Source organism: Rana temporaria, chromosome 6 (genome assembly GCF_905171775.1).
Source record: "Rana temporaria chromosome 6, aRanTem1.1, whole genome shotgun sequence".
Lineage (NCBI taxonomy): Eukaryota > Metazoa > Chordata > Amphibia > Anura > Ranidae > Rana > Rana temporaria.
Genome location: NC_053494.1, coordinates 271,026 through 291,705, shown reverse-complemented (window position 1 = coordinate 291,705; position 20,680 = coordinate 271,026). Strand labels below are relative to the sequence as shown.

The window sequence follows — 20,680 nt, the reverse complement described above, 5'->3', positions numbered from 1 at the left end:
TCCTGACAGATCTCCCCCCAAGAACATTGGATGGTGAGCGATCGTCTCCTCCTCATCACTACAGTGCTGGAATCCCCCGATCTCCTGACAGATCTCCCCCCAAGAACATTGGATGGTGAGCGATCGTCTCCCTCCTCATATCACTACAGTGCTGGAATCCCCCGATCTCCTGACAGATCTCCCCCAAGAACATTGGATGGTGAGCGATCGTCTCCTCCTCATATCACTACAGTGCTGGAATCCCCCGATCTCCTGACAGATCTCCCCCAAGAACATTGGATGGTGAGCGATCGTCTCCTCCTCATCACTACAGTGCTGGAATCCCCCGATCTCCTGACAGATCTCCCCCAAGAACATTGGATGGTGAGCGATCGTCTCCTCATATCACTACAGTGCTGGAATCCCCCGATCTCCTGACAGATCTCCCCCAAGAACATTGGATGGTGAGCGATCGTCTCCTCCTCATATCACTACAGTGCTGGAATCCCCCGATCTCCTGACAGATCTCCCCCAAGAACATTGGATGGTGAGCGATCGTCTCCTCATATCACTACAGTGCTGGAATCCCCCGATCTCCTGACAGATCTCCCCCAAGAACATTGGATGGTGAGCGATCGTCTCCTCATATCACTACAGTGCTGGAATCCCCCGATCTCCTGACAGATCTCCCCCCAAGAACATTGGATGGTGAGCGATCGTCTCCTCCTCATATCACTACAGTGCTGGAATCTCCCGATCTCCTGACAGATCTCCCCCAAGAACATTGGATGGTGAGCGATCGTCTCCTCATATCACTACAGTGCTGGAATCCCCCGATCTCCTGACAGATCTCCCCCAAGAACATTGGATGGTGAGCGATCGTCTCCTCATATCACTACAGTGCTGGAATCCCCCGATCTCCTGACAGATCTCCCCCAAGAACATTGGATGGTGAGCGATCGTCTCCTCCTCATATCACTACAGTGCTGGAATCCCCCGATCTCCTGACAGATCTCCCCCCAAGAACATTGGATGGTGAGCGATCGTCTCCTCATATCACTACAGTGCTGGAATCCCCCGATCTCCTGACAGATCTCCCCCCAAGAACATTGGATGGTGAGCGATCGTCTCCTCATATCACTACAGTGCTGGAATCCCCCGATCTCCTGACAGATCTCCCCCAAGAACATTGGATGGTGAGCGATCGTCTCCTCATATCACTACAGTGCTGGAATCCCCCGATCTCCTGACAGATCTCCCCCCAAGAACATTGGATGGTGAGCGATCGTCTCCTCATATCACTACAGTGCTGGAATCCCCCGATCTCCTGACAGATCTCCCCCAAGAACATTGGATGGTGAGCGATCGTCTCCTCATATCACTACAGTGCTGGAATCCCCCGATCTCCTGACAGATCTCCCCCCAAGAACATTGGATGGTGAGCGATCGTCTCCTCCTCATATCACTACAGTGCTGGAATCCCCCGATCTCCTGACAGATCTCCCCCAAGAACATTGGATGGTGAGCGATCGTCTCCTCCTCATATCACTACAGTGCTGGAATCCCCCGATCTCCTGACAGATCTCCCCCAAGAACATTGGATGGTGAGCGATCGTCTCCTCCTCATATCACTACAGTGCTGGAATCTCCCGATCTCCTGACAGATCTCCCCCAAGAACATTGGATGGTGAGCGATCGTCTCCTCCTCAGATCACTACAGTGCTGGAATCCCCCGATCTCCTGACAGATCTCCCCCAAGAACATTGGATGGTGAGCGATCGTCTCCTCCTCATATCACTACAGTGCTGGAATCCCCCGATCTCCTGACAGATCTCCCCCAAGAACATTGGATGGTGAGCGATCGTCTCCTCCTCATATCACTACAGTGCTGGAATCCCCCGATCTCCTGACAGATCTCCCCCAAGAACATTGGATGGTGAGCGATCGTCTCCTCCTCATATCACTACAGTGCTGGAATCTCCCGATCTCCTGACAGATCTCCCCCAAGAACATTGGATGGTGAGCGATCGTCTCCTCCTCAGATCACTACAGTGCTGGAATCCCCCGATCTCCTGACAGATCTCCCCCCAAGAACATTGGATGGTGAGCGATCGTCTCCTCATATCACTACAGTGCTGGAATCCCCCGATCTCCTGACAGATCTCCCCCAAGAACATTGGATGGTGAGCGATCGTCTCCTCATATCACTACAGTGCTGGAATCCCCCGATCTCCTGACAGATCTCCCCCCAAGAACATTGGATGGTGAGCGATCGTCTCCTCCTCATATCACTACAGTGCTGGAATCCCCCGATCTCCCCCAAGAACATTGGATGGTGAGCGATCGTCTCCCTCCTCATATCACTACAGTGCTGGAATCCCCCGATCTCCTGACAGATCTCCCCCAAGAACATTGGATGGTGAGCGATCGTCTCCTCATATCACTACAGTGCTGGAATCCCCCGATCTCCTGACAGATCTCCCCCAAGAACATTGGATGGTGAGCGATCGTCTCCTCATATCACTACAGTGCTGGAATCCCCCGATCTCCTGACAGATCTCCCCCAAGAACATTGGATGGTGAGCGATCGTCTCCTCCTCATATCACTACAGTGCTGGAATCCCCCGATCTCCTGACCGATCTCCCCCCAAGAACATTGGATGGTGAGCGATCGTCTCCTCCTCATATCACTACAGTGCTGGAATCCCCCGATCTCCTGACAGATCTCCCCCCAAGAACATTGGATGGTGAGCGATCGTCTCCTCCTCATATCACTACAGTGCTGGAATCCCCCGATCTCCTGACAGATCTCCCCCAAGAACATTGGATGGTGAGCGATCGTCTCCTCATATCACTACAGTGCTGGAATCCCCCGATCTCCTGACAGATCTCCCCCAAGAACATTGGATGGTGAGCGATCGTCTCCTCATATCACTACAGTGCTGGAATCCCCCGATCTCCTGACAGATCTCCCCCCAAGAACATTGGATGGTGAGCGATCGTCTCCCTCCTCATATCACTACAGTGCTGGAATCCCCCGATCTCCTGACAGATCTCCCCCAAGAACATTGGATGGTGAGCGATCGTCTCCTCCTCATATCACTACAGTGCTGGAATCCCCCGATCTCCTGACAGATCTCCCCCAAGAACATTGGATGGTGAGCGATCGTCTCCTCCTCATCACTACAGTGCTGGAATCCCCCGATCTCCTGACAGATCTCCCCCAAGAACATTGGATGGTGAGCGATCGTCTCCTCATATCACTACAGTGCTGGAATCCCCCGATCTCCTGACAGATCTCCCCCAAGAACATTGGATGGTGAGCGATCGTCTCCTCCTCATATCACTACAGTGCTGGAATCCCCCGATCTCCTGACAGATCTCCCCCAAGAACATTGGATGGTGAGCGATCGTCTCCTCATATCACTACAGTGCTGGAATCCCCCGATCTCCTGACAGATCTCCCCCAAGAACATTGGATGGTGAGCGATCGTCTCCTCATATCACTACAGTGCTGGAATCCCCCGATCTCCTGACAGATCTCCCCCCAAGAACATTGGATGGTGAGCGATCGTCTCCTCCTCATATCACTACAGTGCTGGAATCTCCCGATCTCCTGACAGATCTCCCCCAAGAACATTGGATGGTGAGCGATCGTCTCCTCCTCATATCACTACAGTGCTGGAATCCCCCGATCTCCTGACAGATCTCCCCCAAGAACATTGGATGGTGAGCGATCGTCTCCTCATATCACTACAGTGCTGGAATCCCCCGATCTCCTGACAGATCTCCCCCAAGAACATTGGATGGTGAGTGATCGTCTCCTCCTCATATCACTACAGTGCTGGAATCCCCCGATCTCCTGACAGATCTCCCCCCAAGAACATTGGATGGTGAGCGATCGTCTCCTCATATCACTACAGTGCTGGAATCCCCCGATCTCCTGACAGATCTCCCCCCAAGAACATTGGATGGTGAGCGATCGTCTCCTCATATCACTACAGTGCTGGAATCCCCCGATCTCCTGACAGATCTCCCCCAAGAACATTGGATGGTGAGCGATCGTCTCCTCCTCACATCACTACAGTGCTGGAATCCCCCGATCTCCTGACAGATCTCCCCCAAGAACATTGGATGGTGAGCGATCGTCTCCTCCTCATATCACTACAGTGCTGGAATCCCCCGATCTCCTGACAGATCTCTCCCAAGAACATTGGATGGTGAGCGATCGTCTCCTCCTCATATCACTACAGTGCTGGAATCCCCCGATCTCCTGACAGATCTCCCCCAAGAACATTGGATGGTGAGCGATCGTCTCCTCCTCATATCACTACAGTGCTGGAATCCCCCGATCTCCTGACAGATCTCCCCCCCAAGAACATTGGATGGTGAGCGATCGTCTCCTCATATCACTACAGTGCTGGAATCCCCCGATCTCCTGACAGATCTCCCCCAAGAACATTGGATGGTGAGCGATCGTCTCCTCCTCATATCACTACAGTGCTGGAATCCCCCGATCTCCTGACAGATCTCCCCCAAGAACATTGGATGGTGAGCGATCGTCTCCTCATATCACTACAGTGCTGGAATCCCCCGATCTCCTGACAGATCTCTCCCAAGAACATTGGATGGTGAGCGATCGTCTCCTCATATCACTACAGTGCTGGAATCCCCCGATCTCCTGACAGATCTCCCCCAAGAACATTGGATGGTGAGCGATCGTCTCCTCCTCATATCACTACAGTGCTGGAATCCCCCGATCTCCTGACAGATCTCCCCCAAGAACATTGGATGGTGAGCGATCGTCTCCTCATATCACTACAGTGCTGGAATCCCCCGATCTCCTGACAGATCTCCCCCAAGAACATTGGATGGTGAGCGATCGTCTCCTCATATCACTACAGTGCTGGAATCCCCCGATCTCCTGACAGATCTCCCCCAAGAACATTGGATGGTGAGCGATCGTCTCCTCCTCATATCACTACAGTGCTGGAATCCCCCGATCTCCTGACAGATCTCCCCCCAAGAACATTGGATGGTGAGCGATCGTCTCCTCATATCACTACAGTGCTGGAATCCCCCGATCTCCTGACAGATCTCCCCCCAAGAACATTGGATGGTGAGCGATCGTCTCCTCATATCACTACAGTGCTGGAATCCCCCGATCTCCTGACAGATCTCCCCCCAAGAACATTGGATGGTGAGCGATCGTCTCCTCATATCACTACAGTGCTGGAATCCCCCGATCTCCTGACAGATCTCCCCCAAGAACATTGGATGGTGAGCGATCGTCTCCTCCTCACATCACTACAGTGCTGGAATCCCCCGATCTCCTGACAGATCTCCCCCAAGAACATTGGATGGTGAGCGATCGTCTCCTCCTCATCACTACAGTGCTGGAATCCCCCGATCTCCTGACAGATCTCCCCCAAGAACATTGGATGGTGAGCGATCGTCTCCTCCTCATCACTACAGTGCTGGAATCCCCCGATCTCCTGACAGATCTCCCCCAAGAACATTGGATGGTGAGCGATCGTCTCCTCCTCATATCACTACAGTGCTGGAATCCCCCGATCTCCTGACAGATCTCTCCCAAGAACATTGGATGGTGAGCGATCGTCTCCTCCTCATATCACTACAGTGCTGGAATCCCCCGATCTCCTGACAGATCTCCCCCCCAAGAACATTGGATGGTGAGCGATCGTCTCCTCATATCACTACAGTGCTGGAATCCCCCGATCTCCTGACAGATCTCCCCCAAGAACATTGGATGGTGAGCGATCGTCTCCTCCTCATATCACTACAGTGCTGGAATCCCCCGATCTCCTGACAGATCTCCCCCCAAGAACATTGGATGGTGAGCGATCGTCTCCTCCTCATATCACTACAGTGCTGGAATCCCCCGATCTCCTGACAGATCTCCCCCAAGAACATTGGATGGTGAGCGATCGTCTCCTCCTCATATCACTACAGTGCTGGTGATAAATCAATAACAGTAGATCGGTGAGAATAGATGAGTAATCATATGCAATAAATAATTCCAAACACCGCTGTGAATCAGAATAAATCGATTGTGAAAATAACCAGCACCAGAAGGGGAGGCTCAGCACCAGAAGGGGAGGCTCAGCACCAGAAGGGGAGGCTCACCACCAGAAGGGGAGGCTCACCACCAGAAGGGGAGGCTCAGCACCAGAAGGGGAGGCTCACCACCAGAAGGGGAGGCTCACCACCAGAAGGGGAGGCTCACCACCAGAAGGGGAGGCTCACCACCAGAAGGGGAGGCTCACCACCAGAAGGGGAGGCTCACCACCAGAAGGGGAGGCTCACCACCAGAAGGGGAGGCTCACCGGAGGTATGGAACCCAAGTAAGCGTACGCTTAAAGGGTGAATAAAAGCTGAATGTAAGTTGGTGAAAACCGGATCTGGATGTACGATTGGAAGGATATCCTGAAGACCAGGACAGGGGGAAGTAACAGCGACTTGGAGGCGACTCTCCCAGACAGGTAGGTGCGCTCCTCTCTCTCGTTATAGCAGTACATAGTAGAGAGAGGAGCGCACCTACCTATCTTGGTCTTTTATAGCAGCCCCCCCCCCAATCTGTAGAAATCCCAACAAACCTACAAGGAGGCATATGGGGGGGGGGGGGGGGTATCTTACCTCAGGCTCTCCTCGGATGAGCCTCCTTGTTCCTTCTTTTTCCTCGGCTCTTGTGGGAAGTCATAAGAAGTAGATCCTTTCTCCTCCTCTTCATCTGGGGCTTCCATCGGGGTCTGCGCACGCCGCTTTTCCTCAGCCACCCGCGTACATTCCTCCAATCGTTCAGCTAACACAAGTGTCAGGCCACTGGAGACTAGGAAAGACAAAGTGGCGTTGTCATAGCAATAATAAAGAAATGCCACTATAATTCGGTAGTGAACCGATCGATACTGCAAGCTGCGCAGTAATTCTAAGAGAAGTTCCAGGCCGCCATGTTCTCGCACCCGGACGCGATTCACCGCTTCACGGCAACAAAAGCACAGAGCTTTGACCACGGGGAGGCAACGGGTTGGCGATTGCTGGACAGCCGTGGCTTCTGTGATCAGCAGCTTAATGACCCCCGCATTGCCCAGGATTGGCCTCAATGCTCCCTGGATACAAAGATTACATAAAGTCCCAAACGCAGCCTGACGTACGGCCGTCTTCCCTTGCTCTTCACTGGCCAACGTCATCAAGGTTGGTACAGCCGGACTTAGGGCTGCTGCACATTCCAACGAGCATGCGCGGCTCAGCTCACCGACGGCACGCACGGCTTCACAAACCACATCCGAGTTAGGAGAGGTAAGCATCTGAACACATGGGGCCAAACCTCCCAGCTGGCAGATGGACAGTCTATGTGGTGGAGAATCACCCAGAATACGTAAAGCCCGCAGACAGCTCTGCAAACATCCCACATCCTGAGAATTCTGCAAGATCTGCACCAATGACGACACCGCACCTACAGGGAGAAGAACGAGAAGAACGAGAGAGTTCATTGAAGAGACTTCTCATTCCTGCCCAACCAATGAAAAAAAACACTGAATGTTTACAGCATTCCCATTCTAGAAAATACTCCAATCATTTCTCTGAGGGTGATAACCAATGTCTGTCCCCTGGGGGTTCCCCCGCTTCACCCCCGTCCCCTGGGGGTTCCCCCCGCTTCACCCCCCTCCCCTGGGGGTTCCTCTCCTCCGTCCCCTGGGGGTTCCGCTTCACCCCCCTCCCCTGGGGGTTCCTCTCCTCCGTCCCCTGGGGGTTCCCCCTGCCTCACCTCCGTCCCCTGGGGGTTCCCCCCGCTTCACCCCCATCCCCTGGGGGTTCCCCCCGCTTCACCCCCATCCCCTGGGGGTTCCCCCTGCTTCACCCCCGTCCCCTGGGGGTTCCCCCCGCCTCACCTCCATCCCCTGGGGGTTCCCCCCGCCTCACCTCCGTCCCGAGGGTTCCCCCCGCTTCATCCCCCTCCCCTGGGGGTTCCCCCCCCACTCACCCCCGTCACCTGGAGGTTCCCCCCGCCTCACCTCCATCCCCTGGGGGTTCCCCCCGCCTCACCTCCGTCCCCTGAGGGTTCCCCCCGCTTCATCCCCGTCACCTGGGGGTTCCCCCCCACTCACCTCCGTCCTCTGGGGGTTCCCCCCGCCTCACCCCCGTCACCTGGGGGTTCCCCCCCCCACTCACCCCCGTCCCCTGGGGGTTCCCCCCCGCCTCACCCCCGTCCCCTGGGGGTTCCTCACCTCCGTCCCCTGGGTGTTCCCCCCGCCTCACCTCCGTCCCCTGGGGGTTCCCCCCCACTCACCCCCGTCACCTGGGGGTTCCCCCCCACTCACCCCCGTCACCTGGGGGTTCCCCCCCACTCACCTCCGTCCCCTGGAGGTTCCCCCCGCCTCACCTCCGTCCCCTGGGGGTTCCCCCTGCTTCATCCCCGTCCCCTGGGGGTTCCCCCCCACTCACCCCCGTCACCTGGAGGTTCCCCCCCACTCACCTCCGTCCCCTGGGGGTTCCCCCCGCCTCACCTCCGTCCCCTGGGGGTTCCCCCCGCCTCACCTCCGTCCCCTGGGGGTTCCCCCCGCCTCACCTCCGTCCCCTGGGGGTTCCCCCCGCCTCACCTCCGTCCCCTGGGGGTTCCCCCCGCCTCACCCCCGTCCCCTGGGGGTTCCCCCCGCCTCACCCCCGTCCCCTGGGGGTTCCTCACCTCCGTCCCCTGGGGGTTCCCCCCGCCTCACCTCCGTCCCCTGAGGGTTCCCCCCGCTTCATCCCCGTCACCTGGGGGTTCCCCCCCACTCACCCCCGTCACCTGGAGGTTTCCCCCCCCACTCACCTCCGTCCCCTGGGGGTTCCCCCCGCCTCACCTCCGTCCCCTGGGGGTTCCCCCCGCCTCACCTCCATCCCCTGAGGGTTCCCCCGCTTCATCCCCGTCACCTGGGGGTTCCCCCCCACTCACCCCCGTCACCTGGGGGTTCCCCCCCACTCACCTCCGTCCCCTGGGGGTTCCCCCCGCCTCACCTCCGTCCCCTGGGGGTTCCCCCCCACTCACCCCCGTCACCTGGAGGTTTCCCCCCCCCACTCACCTCCGTCCCCTGGGGGTTCCCCCCACCTCACCTCCGTCCCCTGAAGGTTCCCCCCCACTCACCCCCGTCACCTGGAGGTTTCCCCCCCCCCACTCACCTCCGTCCCCTGGGGGTTCCCCCCCCACTCACCCCCGTCCCCTGGGGGTTCCCCCCCGCCTCACCCCCGTCCCCTGGGGGTTCCTCACCTCCGTCCCCTGGGGTTCCCCCCGCTTCACCCCCGTCCCCTGGGGGTTCCTCATCTCCATCCCCTAGGGGTTCCCCCCGATTCACCCCCGTCCCCTGGGGGTTCCCCACCTCCATCCCCTGGGGGTTCCCCCCCGATTCACCCCCGTCCCCTGGGGGTTCCCCACCTCCATCCCCTGGGGGTTCCCCCACTTCACCCCCATCCCCTGGGGGTTCCCCCCCCCCTTCACCTCCGTCCCCTGGGGGTTCCGGCCCCCCCCCCCCCTCACCTCCGCCCCCTGCTTTAATTGAATAAATGGGAGTGCTTTTAACCCCCGCTACCGGCGGAAGAAAGGGTTGACAGAGCCCGTGTAGAGCTCTGCGGGGGCTTTGGCAGCGGTGCCCATTCATTTCAATGGGGCTGTGGAAAATTGCTGTATACACCACTCCTGCTCCGCCCCAGAGATGCTGTTTGCAGGACCTTTTCTAACATCCTGCCAGCACAGCGCCCCCGTGTGGAAGCACTCAGGCTCTCATATTGGGGTGGCAGGGGATGCGTTTCTCAGGCGCCATTTTTAGCCCTTTAGCGCCTGAAAAACCCCTCAGCGTGAAAGGGTTAGAAAGGTTTTTTATTCTAGATTGAATTTATTTGGGCAGCGCTATCACATATTTATTGTTTTATCACAGATTCTGCTGCTCCCCACAATCAGCTCACCGGATTCATGAATAATCTGGTTGTTTTGAAAGTCCAAAGCCAGGTTCCCGAGAGCCCGACATACCCGGTTCCATATGGAATCAATGCACACCGACTTCAGAATAGAAACTGAAAGAAAAAAACAGAATGATCGTCCTTCATTTATCACATTGTACAAGACAATCCAGCACCAAGCTGGCCTACGGCGGCGCGCCGCACCAAGCTGGCCTACGGCGGCGCGCCGCGACATGCTGGCCTACGGCCGGCGCGCCGCGACAAGCTGGCCTACGGCGGCGCGCTGCGGCAAGCTGGCCTACGGCGGCGCGCCGCGGCAAGCTGGCCTACGGCGGCGCGCCGCGACAAGCTGGCCTACGGCGGCGCGCCGCGACAAGCTGGCCTATCCCATTCACCAAAACCACCAATGCAAGGGGATCTTTGCCAGGGACATACCATGTGGCAACCCCTCTGCCTTTCCCCATAATTCCAGATGTTGGCCTCCTCCTGTACATGGAGTCTTATTCAGTTTAGTTGGGACGACAAAATACAACTAAAATATTCATCAAAAATGTTAAATGTTATAAAATATAAATCATCACACAGAATGTTCCTGGCTCAATTTCATGTTTTCACTTCTCATTGGCAAAGCTTGGTTTACAGAGCTCAATAACTCAAGGTGATATTCACACACATAGCAGTGACTCCACCCCCTGACACAGCTCCAGATAAGGGTTTGAATAAGAGACAGATGGTCCAAAAGGAGACAACTGCTACCAACCTCTTCCATAGCAAATACCCCAAAAGGAGTCCAGGGACAAGTTGACCTTTGGAACATCTTCCCGCTCCACCACCTGAATAATGGAATTTCTACAGAAGGTCCGGCCTCTAGACTGTACTTTGTCATGACAGGACAGAGACGGCCATCTGAAAATACTAGTTGGCAGTGTTGGAAAAAAGACAAAGGCATCGCCATGACAGCCAGGGAAGTAGGAGGAGCTTAGCAATGGCGGCCTACATCGTCTTCTCACAACAGGTTCCTTATAAAAAGACCCTTCAAGGGGGGGGGGGGGGGGTCTATATAATCCTCCTCTTCTCAGGCCAGGAATGCTGGCCTATCCTTCGGTAAGAGACTTGTAGACCAGAAAAACATCAGGAATAGACATAAAGACCCCTCCCCCCACACACATTTCCAGGGAAGATCTACAAACCTTTACCTTTCTTTCTGCACTTCAAAATGAAAAAATGCAACTAAAGCCGACGCAAGAAAATGCAGTAAAAGGAGAACCGGAAAGCTGGGCTAGAGAATCCGAGAGCACAGAGAACCCGGCAATCCCACACAAAGCAGAGCCAAAGGCACCCGGATCATGCACATCATTCACTTTCCAATGTGACAGCGGCTGCAGGGGAGAAGATCACCTGGGGGAGGAGGAGGAGATCCCCTGGGGGGGGGGCGACCTGAAGGGTTTAGGACACGTCTGCTTTCACCATCACATAGAAGCCACACTTTACAGTACCTGGAGAGATCCTTACGCAGGTGTACCCCAATACCCTGGAGAGATCCTTACGCAGGTGTACCCCAATACCCTGGAGAGAGCCTTACGCAGGTGTACCCCAATACCCTGGAGAGAGCCTTACGCAGGTGTACCCCAATACCCTGGAGAGATCCTTACGCAGGTGTACCCCAATACCCTGGAGAGAGCCTTACGCAGGTGTACCCCAATACCCTGGAGAGATCCTTACGCAGGTGTACCCCAATACCCTGGAGAGAGCCTTACGCAGGTGTACCCCAATACCCTGGAGAGATCCTTACGCAGGTGTACCCCAATACCCTGGAGAGAGCCTTACGCAGGTGTACCCCAATACCCTGGAGAGATCCTTACGCAGGTGTACCCCAATACCCTGGAGAGAGCCTTACACAGGTGTACCCCAATACCCTAGAGAGAGCCTTACGCAGGTGTACCCCAATACCCTGGAGAGAGCCTTACGCAGGTGTACCCCAATACCCTGGAGAGAGCCTTACGCAGGTGTACCCCAATACCCTGGAGAGAGCCTTACGCAGGTGTACCCCAATACCCTGGAGAGAGCCTTACGCAGGTGTACCCCAATACCCTGGAGAGAGCCTTACGCAGGTGTACCCCAATACCCTGGAGAGAGCCTTACGCAGGTGTACCCCAATACCCTGGAGAGAGCCTTACGCAGGTGTACCCCAATACCCTGGAGAGAGCCTTACGCAGGTGTACCCCAATACCCTGGAGAGAGCCTTACGCAGGTGTACCCCAATACCCTGGAGAGAGCCTTACGCAGGTGTACCCCAATACCCTGGAGAGAGCCTTACGCAGGTGTACCCCAATACCCTGGAGAGAGCCTTACGCAGGTGTACCCCAATACCCTAGAGAGAGCCTTACGCAGGTGTACCCCAATACCCTAGAGAGAGCCTTACGCAGGTGTACCCCAATACCCTGGAGAGAGCCTTACGCAGGTGTACCCCAATACCCTGGAGAGAGCCTTACGCAGGTGTACCCCAATACCCTGGAGAGAGCCTTACGCAGGTGTACCCCAATACCCTGGAGAGAGCCTTACGCAGGTGTACCCCAATACCCTGGAGAGATCCTTACGCAGGTGTACCCCAATACCCTGGAGAGAGCCTTACGCAGGTGTACCCCAATACCCTGGAGAGAGCCTTACGCAGGTGTACCCCAATACCCTGGAGAGAGCCTTACGCAGGTGTACCCCAATACCCTGGAGAGAGCCTTACGCAGGTGTACCCCAATACCCTAGAGAGAGCCTTACGCAGGTGTACCCCAATACCCTGGGGGGAGCCTTACGCAGGTGTACCCCAATACCCTAGAGAGATCCTGCCGCGGACATTGGCTGCCCACATTCACCCCGTTATTTCTTATATTCCTCTTTTTGAGAGATGGTTTCTCGGATTTTAATTCTGAACAATACATGAAAGAGCGGATCGGCCTCCTCCGGAGATGGAGGATCTGGTGACCTGGGGTGGGAGGAGCCATGAGTCGGCCCCACCTCTACTCAATGCAGCTACAAGATGTGACCTCTCTGATGGTCCGACTGGAGGAAGCGCCCGGCGGGGTGTCTCGGGGACGTCCCACATTATCCCCCCCCCCGATCACCAACATCTGTCCCCCAATCGTTCTAATCCAGAAGGACACCCCTGTGAGACGAAGGAGTGACGTGAATGAGGGAAAGATCATCCGCACTCTGGTTGTTGCTCTTTAAAAATCTTTGTTTTTATTAACAAGTCACAGCGAACAAACGCAAATGAGAACAGCTGACGCGTTTCAGCCTATAAAGCCTTAGTCATAACCAACGTGTAGTGTGCAGCGGCCCCCGCACAACGCTGTGACCCGGATATATTTCCAGGTTCGCAGGCTCCGGCGCTGAAGAAACGTCAAGAGCGACCCGTTTATTCAATGCGCGTGCGCCGATGACGTCGAAGCAACCGGTCATGGTAAAGAAAACCGTGCCCCCCTCCCCCATCTTCCATAGAAACCAATACTACTTACTAAGAGCGGGAATCCCCCCGAGATCTCGCACCTGAAATACAGCAGAGAACGCAACCGTTACCACAGTGACTGGAGAACATACACTATACAGGTACCGCCCCCCCCCATTGCTCCGCCTCTCACCTGTCTGTATATGATCCCTCCCCCTCCCCTCCCCTGTCTGTATATGATCCCTCCCCCCCTCACCTGTCTGTATATGATCCCTCCCCTCACCTGTCTGTATATGATCCCTCCCCCTCCCCTCACCTGTCTGTATATGATCCCTCCTCCCCTCACCTGTCTGTATATGATCCCTCCCCCTCACCTGTCTGTATATGATCCCTCCCCCTCCCCTCACCTGTCTGTATATGATCCCTCCTCCCCTCACCTGTCTGTATATGATCCCTCCTCCCCTCACCTGTCTGTATATGATCCCCCCCCCTCACCTGTCTGTATATGATCCCTCCCCCTCTCCTCTCACCTGTCTGTATATGATCCCTCCCCCTCCCCTCACCTGTCTGTATATGATCCCTCCCCCTCCCCTCACCTGTCTGTATATGATCCCTCCTCCTCCCCTCACCTGTCTGTATATGATCCCTCCCCCTCCCCTCACCTGTCTGTATATGATCCCTCCCCTCACCTGTCTGTATATGATCCCTCCCCCTCCCCTCACCTGTCTGTATATGATCCCTCACCTGTCTGTATATGATCCCTCCCCCTCACCTGTCTGTATATGATCCCTCCCCCTCCCCTCACCTGTCTGTATATGATCCCTCCTCCCCTCACCTGTCTGTATATGATCCCTCCCCCTCACCTGTCTGTATATGATCCCTCCCCCTCCCCTCACCTGTCTGTATATGATCCCTCCTCCCCTCACCTGTCTGTATATGATCCCTCCTCCCCTCACCTGTCTGTATATGATCCCCCCCCCTCACCTGTCTGTATATGATCCCTCCCCCCCTCCTCTCACCTGTCTGTATATGATCCCTCCCCCTCACCTGTCTGTATATGATCCCTCCCCCTCCCCTCACCTGTCTGTATATGATCCCTCCTCCCCTCACCTGTCTGTATATGATCCCTCCTCCCCTCACCTGTCTGTATATGATCCCTCCCCCTCCCCTCACCTGTCTGTATATGATCCCTCCCCCCCTCCTCTCACCTGTCTGTATATGATCCCTCCCCCCCTCCTCTCACCTGTCTGTATATGATCCCTCCCCCCCTCCTCTCACCTGTCTGTATATGATCCCTCCCCCCCTCCTCTCACCTGTCTGTATATGATCCCTCCCCTCACCTGTCTGTATATGATCCCTCCTCCCCTCACCTGTCTGTATATGATCCCTCCCCCTCCCCTCACCTGTCTGTATATGATCCCTCCCGCCCTCCTCTCACCTGTCTGTATATGATCCCTCCTCCCCTCACCTGTCTGTATATGATCCCTCCCCCTCCCCTCACCTGTCTGTATATGATCCCTCCCCCTCACCTGTCTGTATATGATCCCTCCCCTCACCTGTCTGTATATGATCCCTCCCCCTCCCCTCACCTGTCTGTATATGATCCCTCCCCCTCCCCTCACCTGTCTGTATATGATCCCTCCCTTTCCCCTCCCCTGTCTGTATATGATCCCTCCCCTGTCTGTATATGATCCCTCCCCCTCCCCTCACCTGTCTGTATATGATCCCTCCCCCTCCCCTCACCTGTCTGTATATGATCCCTCCCCCTCCCCTCCCCTGTCTGTATATGATCCCTCCCCTCCCCTGTCTGTATATGATCCCTCCCCCTCCCCTGTCTGTATATGATCCCTCCCTTTCCCCTCCCCTGTCTGTATATGATCCCTCCCCTGTCTGTATATGATCCCTCCCCCTCCCCTGTCTGTATATGATCCCTCCCCCCTCCCCTGTCTGTATATGATCCCTCCCCTCCCCTGTCTGTATATGATCCCTCCCCCTCCCCTCACCTGTCTGTATATGATCCCTCCCCCCTCCCCTGTCTGTATATGATCCCTCCCCCTCCCCTCCCCTGTCTGTATATGATCCCTCCCCCTCCCCTCACCTGTCTGTATATGATCCCTCCCCCTCCCCTCACCTGTCTGTATATGATCCCTCCCTTTCCCCTCCCCTGTCTGTATATGATCCCTCCCCTGTCTGTATATGATCCCTCCCCCTCCCCTCACCTGTCTGTATATGATCCCTCCCCCTCCCCTCACCTGTCTGTATAGGATCCCTCCCCCTCCCCTCACCTGTCTGTATAGGATCCCTCCCCCTCCCCTCACCTGTCTGTATAGGATCCCTCCCCCTCCCCTCACCTGTCTGTATAGGATCCCTCCCCCTCCCCTCACCTGTCTGTATATGATCCCTCCCCTCACCTGTCTGTATATGACCCCTCCCCCCTCACCTGTCTGTATATGATCCCTCCCCCCTCACCTGTCTGTATATGATCCCTCCCCCCTCACCTGTCTGTATATGATCCCTCCCCTCACCTGTCTGTATATGATCCCTCCCCCTCCCCTCACCTGTCTGTATATGATCCCTCCCCCTCCCCTCACCTGTCTGTATATGATCCCTCCCCCTCCCCTCACCTGTCTGTATATGATCCCTCCCCCTCCCCTCACCTGTCTGTATATGATCCCTCCCCCTCCCCTCACCTGTCTGTATAGGATCCCTCCCCCTCCCCTCCCCTGTCTGTATAGGATCCCTCCCCCTCCCCTCACCTGTCTGTATAGGATCCCTCCCCCTCCCCTCACCTGTCTGTATAGGATCCCTCCCCCTCCCCTCACCTGTCTGTATAGGATCCCTCCCCCTCCCCTCACCTGTCTGTATAGGATCCCTCCCCTCACCTGTCTGTATATGATCCCTCCCCCCTCACCTGTCTGTATATGATCCCTCCCCCCTCACCTGTCTGTATATGATCCCTCCCCCCTCACCTGTCTGTATATGATCCCCCCCCTCACCTGTCTGTATATGATCCCTCCCCCCCTCACCTGTCTGTATATGATCCCTCCCCCCCTCACCTGTCTGTATATGATCCCTCCTCCCCTCACCTGTCTGTATATGATCCCTCCCCCCCTCACCTGTCTGTATATGATCCCTCCCCTCACCTGTCTGTATATGATCCCTCCCCCCCTCACCTGTCTGTATATGATCCCTCCCCCCCTCACCTGTCTGTATATGATCCCTCCCCCCCTCACCTGTCTGTATATGATCCCTCCCCCCTCACCTGTCTGTATATGATCCCTCCCCCCTCACCTGTCTGTATATGATCCCTCCCCCCCTCACCTGTCTGTATATGATCCCTCCCCCCCTCACCTGTCTGTATATGATCCCTCCCCCCCTCACCTGTCTGTATATGATCCCTCCCCCCCTCACCTGTCTGTATATGATCCCTCCCCCCCTCACCTGTCTGTATATGATCCCTCCCCCCCTCACCTGTCTGTATATGACCCCTCCCCCCTCACCTGTCTGTATATGATCCCTCCCCCCCTCACCTGTCTGTATATGATCCCTCCCCCCCTCACCTGTCTGTATATGATCCCTCCCCCCTCACCTGTCTGTATATGATCCCTCCCCCCCTCACCTGTCTGTATATGATCCCTTCTCCCCTCCCCTGTCTGTATATGACCCCTCCCCCTCCTCTCACCTGTCTGTATATGATCCCTCCCCCCCCTCACCTGTCTGTATATGATCCCTCCCCCTCCTCCCACCTGTCTGTATATGATCCCTCCCCCTCACCTGTCTGTATATGATCCCTCCTCCCCTCACCTGTCTGTATATGATCCCCCCCCCTCACCTGTCTGTATATGATCCCTCCCCCTCACCTGTCTGTATATGATCCCTCCCCCTCACCTGTCTGTATATGATCCCCCCTCCCCTCCCCTGTCTGTATATGACCCCTCCTCCCCTCACCTGTCTGTATATGATCCCTCCCCCTCCTGTATATGATCCCTCCCCCTCACCTGTCTGTATATGACCCCTCCCCCTCATTGTATACAATATTATATGTATTGGGAGTAGGGTGCAGGTAAGGGGCGGAGTCCCGGTAGGAGGGGCGTGTCCTCACCTGTACTCGGCTCCCGGGCTCGGTACATCCATTGGCCAGCAGGCTGAGGCCTAATTCCAGGCCCCGGCGGGAACTTCCTAGGACGGCGGCCCCGGAGGGATCGGTCAGAAGATTAATGAGCATAGCGAGTCCGCCCGAACTCCGGAACCGCTCCGCCCCTCCGACCCGGGACACATAACGGCTCCGGAGCTCACTCAGAGCACTACCGAGACCTGCCGGGTTCTCCGCTGCCGCCGCCAGAGCGGCCAAACATGACGAGAACGACGGGACAGCCATCTGTCAGCCGAAAACTCACTGCGCCTGCGCCGACTCTACAGCCCGTCTACCGCTGATGACATGGAGCTTCGCCTCACAGTGATGACGTCTACTTCCGGTCACATGATCCCCGCTTCCTTATAACACCTGTGCTATCAGATCAGGGAACGGAAGTGACGTTCTATATCAGGCATGCCCAAAGTCCGGCCCGCGGGCCAATCGCGGCCCGTGTTCTGGTTTCGGACGGCCCACATTTATATCTTTTGTGGCCCCCAACGGATCCCCGAGCGCCACAAAAAAAGATATAAATGCTGGAGGGGACGGGATGAAACGGAAGAGTCCCTTCTCCTGCGCTGCCATTGGACCACTGTTCTGTCCATAATAGGAGGCGGGACTTTCTATTAAAGAGGCCCCTCCCTGTCTCCAAGGCTGCAGATGGACATGAATCAGGCTGCACTGATGGCAATGGTGAGTCGCATTCATGGCAATGGTGAGTCTGCATTCATGGCAATGGTGAGTCGCATTCATGGCAATGGTGAGTCTGTGTGACGGTATTACAATGATATCCCCGTCAAAGTCTTCCCTTCTTCCCATAAAGATAATCACCCCAATATTCCACGAGGAGGAATATCCCTGGAGTCGCCCCAATAAGCCACACATGAGACCAGCTTACTGCTTGAACAACACAGACTTTAATGGTTTTCTTCTCAGCTTTTTATACAGTCCAAGACATTCAAGCAACAATGAGACATTCCCCCCCTAACCGAGGATAACCCGTCTGCTGAGGGAACAGCAATCAGGAGATGCCTCACAGAAGACATATTTACACGTTAAAAACACACATTAATCATGTCACAATGAGAATGCACGCATGCACACCACTGCGGTCCCTAGCACAGACACATCTCATCCTCATCTAATTGGATTAGACCCAAAGACACGGGACTTGGGAGCAGCAACGCCACGCCAAGGCTCCAATTATGTCACTGTACATTCATACACCTTTCACATGGCAGAGGGTGACACCCCCCATTCACACACCAGTCACACTGTAGCAGCACTCCTCACCATGTGCTGGAAGAAATACATCAAAAAACTCATCACCTGAGCAAAGAATACACAAAAAAAAAAGGCTTTCATTTAGCCTTTCTTTGGCTGCGCCTGGTGGCAGATGATTGGCTCCTCAGCTGCCTGGGCGGAGCCTGGGGTAATGGGGGGGTGGGAGATCGGGAGGTGGAACATCGGCAGGTGACGGCTGCCTTGGCGGAGCCTGGGGGGGTGGGAGATCGGGAGGTGGAACATCGGCAGGTGACGGCTGCCTTGGCGGAGCCTGGGGTGGTGGGGGGGGTGGGAGATCGGGAGGTGGAACATCGGCAGGTGACGGCTGCCTTGGCGGAGCCTGGGGTGGGAGATCGGGAGGTGGAACATCGGCAGGTGACGGCTGCCTTGGCGGAGCCTGGGGTGGGAGATCGGGAGGTGGAACATCGGCAGGTGACGGCTGCCTTGGCGGAGCCTGGGGTGGGAGATCGGGAGGTGGAACATTGGCAGGTGACGGCTGCCTTGGCGGAGCCTGGGGTGGTGGGGGGGTGGGAGATCGGGAGGTGGAACATCGGCAGGTGACGGCTGCCTTGACGGAGCCTGGGGGGGTGGGAGATCGGGAGGTGGAACATCGGCAGGTGTCGGCTGCCTTGGCGGAGCCTGGGGTGGGAGATCAGGAGGTGGAACATCGGCAGGTGACGGCTGCCTTGGCGGAGCCTGGGGTGGTGGGGGGGTGGGAGATCGGGAGGTGGAACATCGGCAGGTGACGGCTGCCTTGGCGGAGCCTGGGGTGGGAGATCGGGAGGTGGAACATCGGCAGGTGACGGCTGCCTTGGCGGAGCCTGGGGGGGTGGGAGATCGGGAGGTGGAACATCGGCAGGTGACGGCTGCCTTGGCGGAGCCTGGGGGGGGTGGGAGATCGGGAGGTGGAACATCGGCAGGTGACGGCTGCCTTGGCGGAGCCTGGGGTGGTGGGGGGGGGGAAGATCGGGAGGTGGAACATCGGCAGGTGACGGCTGCCTTGGCGGAGCCTGGGGTGGTGGGGGGCTGGGAGATCGGGAGGTGGAACATCGGCAGGTGACGGCTGCCTTGGCGGAGCCTGGGGTGGTGGGGGTGGGAGATCGGGAGGTGGAACATCGGCAGGTGACGGCTGCCTTGGCGGAGCCTGGGGTGGGAGATCGGGAGGTGGAACATCGGCAGGTGTCGGCTGCCTTGGCGGAGCCTGGGGTGGGAGATCGGGAGGTGGAACATCGGCAGGTGACGGCTGCCTTGGCGGAGCCTGGGGGGGTGGGAGATCGGGAGGTGGAACATCGGCAGGTGACGGCTGCCTTGGCGGAGCCTGGGGTGGTGGGGGGTGGGAGATCGGGAGGTGGAACATCGGCAGGTGTCGGCTGCCTTGGCGGAGCCTGGGGTGGGAGATCGGGAGGTGGAACATCGGCAGGTGACGGCTGCCTTGGCGGAGCCTGGGGTGGTGGGGGGGTGGGAGATCGGGAGGTGGAACATCGGCAGGTGACGGCTGCCTTGGCGGAGCCTGGGGTGGTGGGAGGGGTGGGAGATCGGGAGGTGGAACATCGGCAGGTGACGGCTGCCTTGGCGGAGCCTGGGGTGGGAGATCGGGAGGTGGAACATCGGCAGGTGACGGCTGCCTTGGCGGAGCCTGGGGTGGGTGGGAGATTGGGAGGTGGAACATCGGCAGGTGACGGCTGCCTTGGCGGAGCCTGGGGTGGGTGGGAGATTGGGAGGTGGAACATCGGCAGGTGACGGCTGCCTTGGCGGAGCCTGGGGGGTGGGAGATCGGGAGGTGGAACATCGGCAGGTGACGGCTGCCTTGGCGGAGCCTGGGGTGGTGGGGGGGGTGGGAGATCGGGAGGTGGAACATCGGCAGGTGACGGCTGCCTTGGCGGAGCCTGGGGTGG

At 56.9% G+C, this 20,680-nt stretch overlaps 1 protein-coding gene across 1 annotated transcript in view; it reads right to left on the bottom strand.

The window, feature by feature from the left end:
- ARMC5 (armadillo repeat containing 5) overlaps window positions 1–17,809 on the bottom strand; it is a 58,603-nt gene extending 40,794 nt beyond the window's left edge. The window contains exons 1-4 of the mRNA XM_040355805.1: window positions 17,472–17,809; window positions 13,440–13,470; window positions 9,937–10,044; window positions 6,637–7,453 (exon numbers count right to left, since the gene is read on the bottom strand). Coding sequence (XP_040211739.1) covers window positions 6,637–7,453; window positions 9,937–10,044; window positions 13,440–13,470; window positions 17,472–17,747 — 1,232 coding nt within the window. The 5' untranslated portion in view covers window positions 17,748–17,809. The remainder of the gene's footprint in view (window positions 1–6,636; window positions 7,454–9,936; window positions 10,045–13,439; window positions 13,471–17,471) is intronic.
- Between the last annotated feature and the right edge of the window lie 2,871 nt (window positions 17,810–20,680).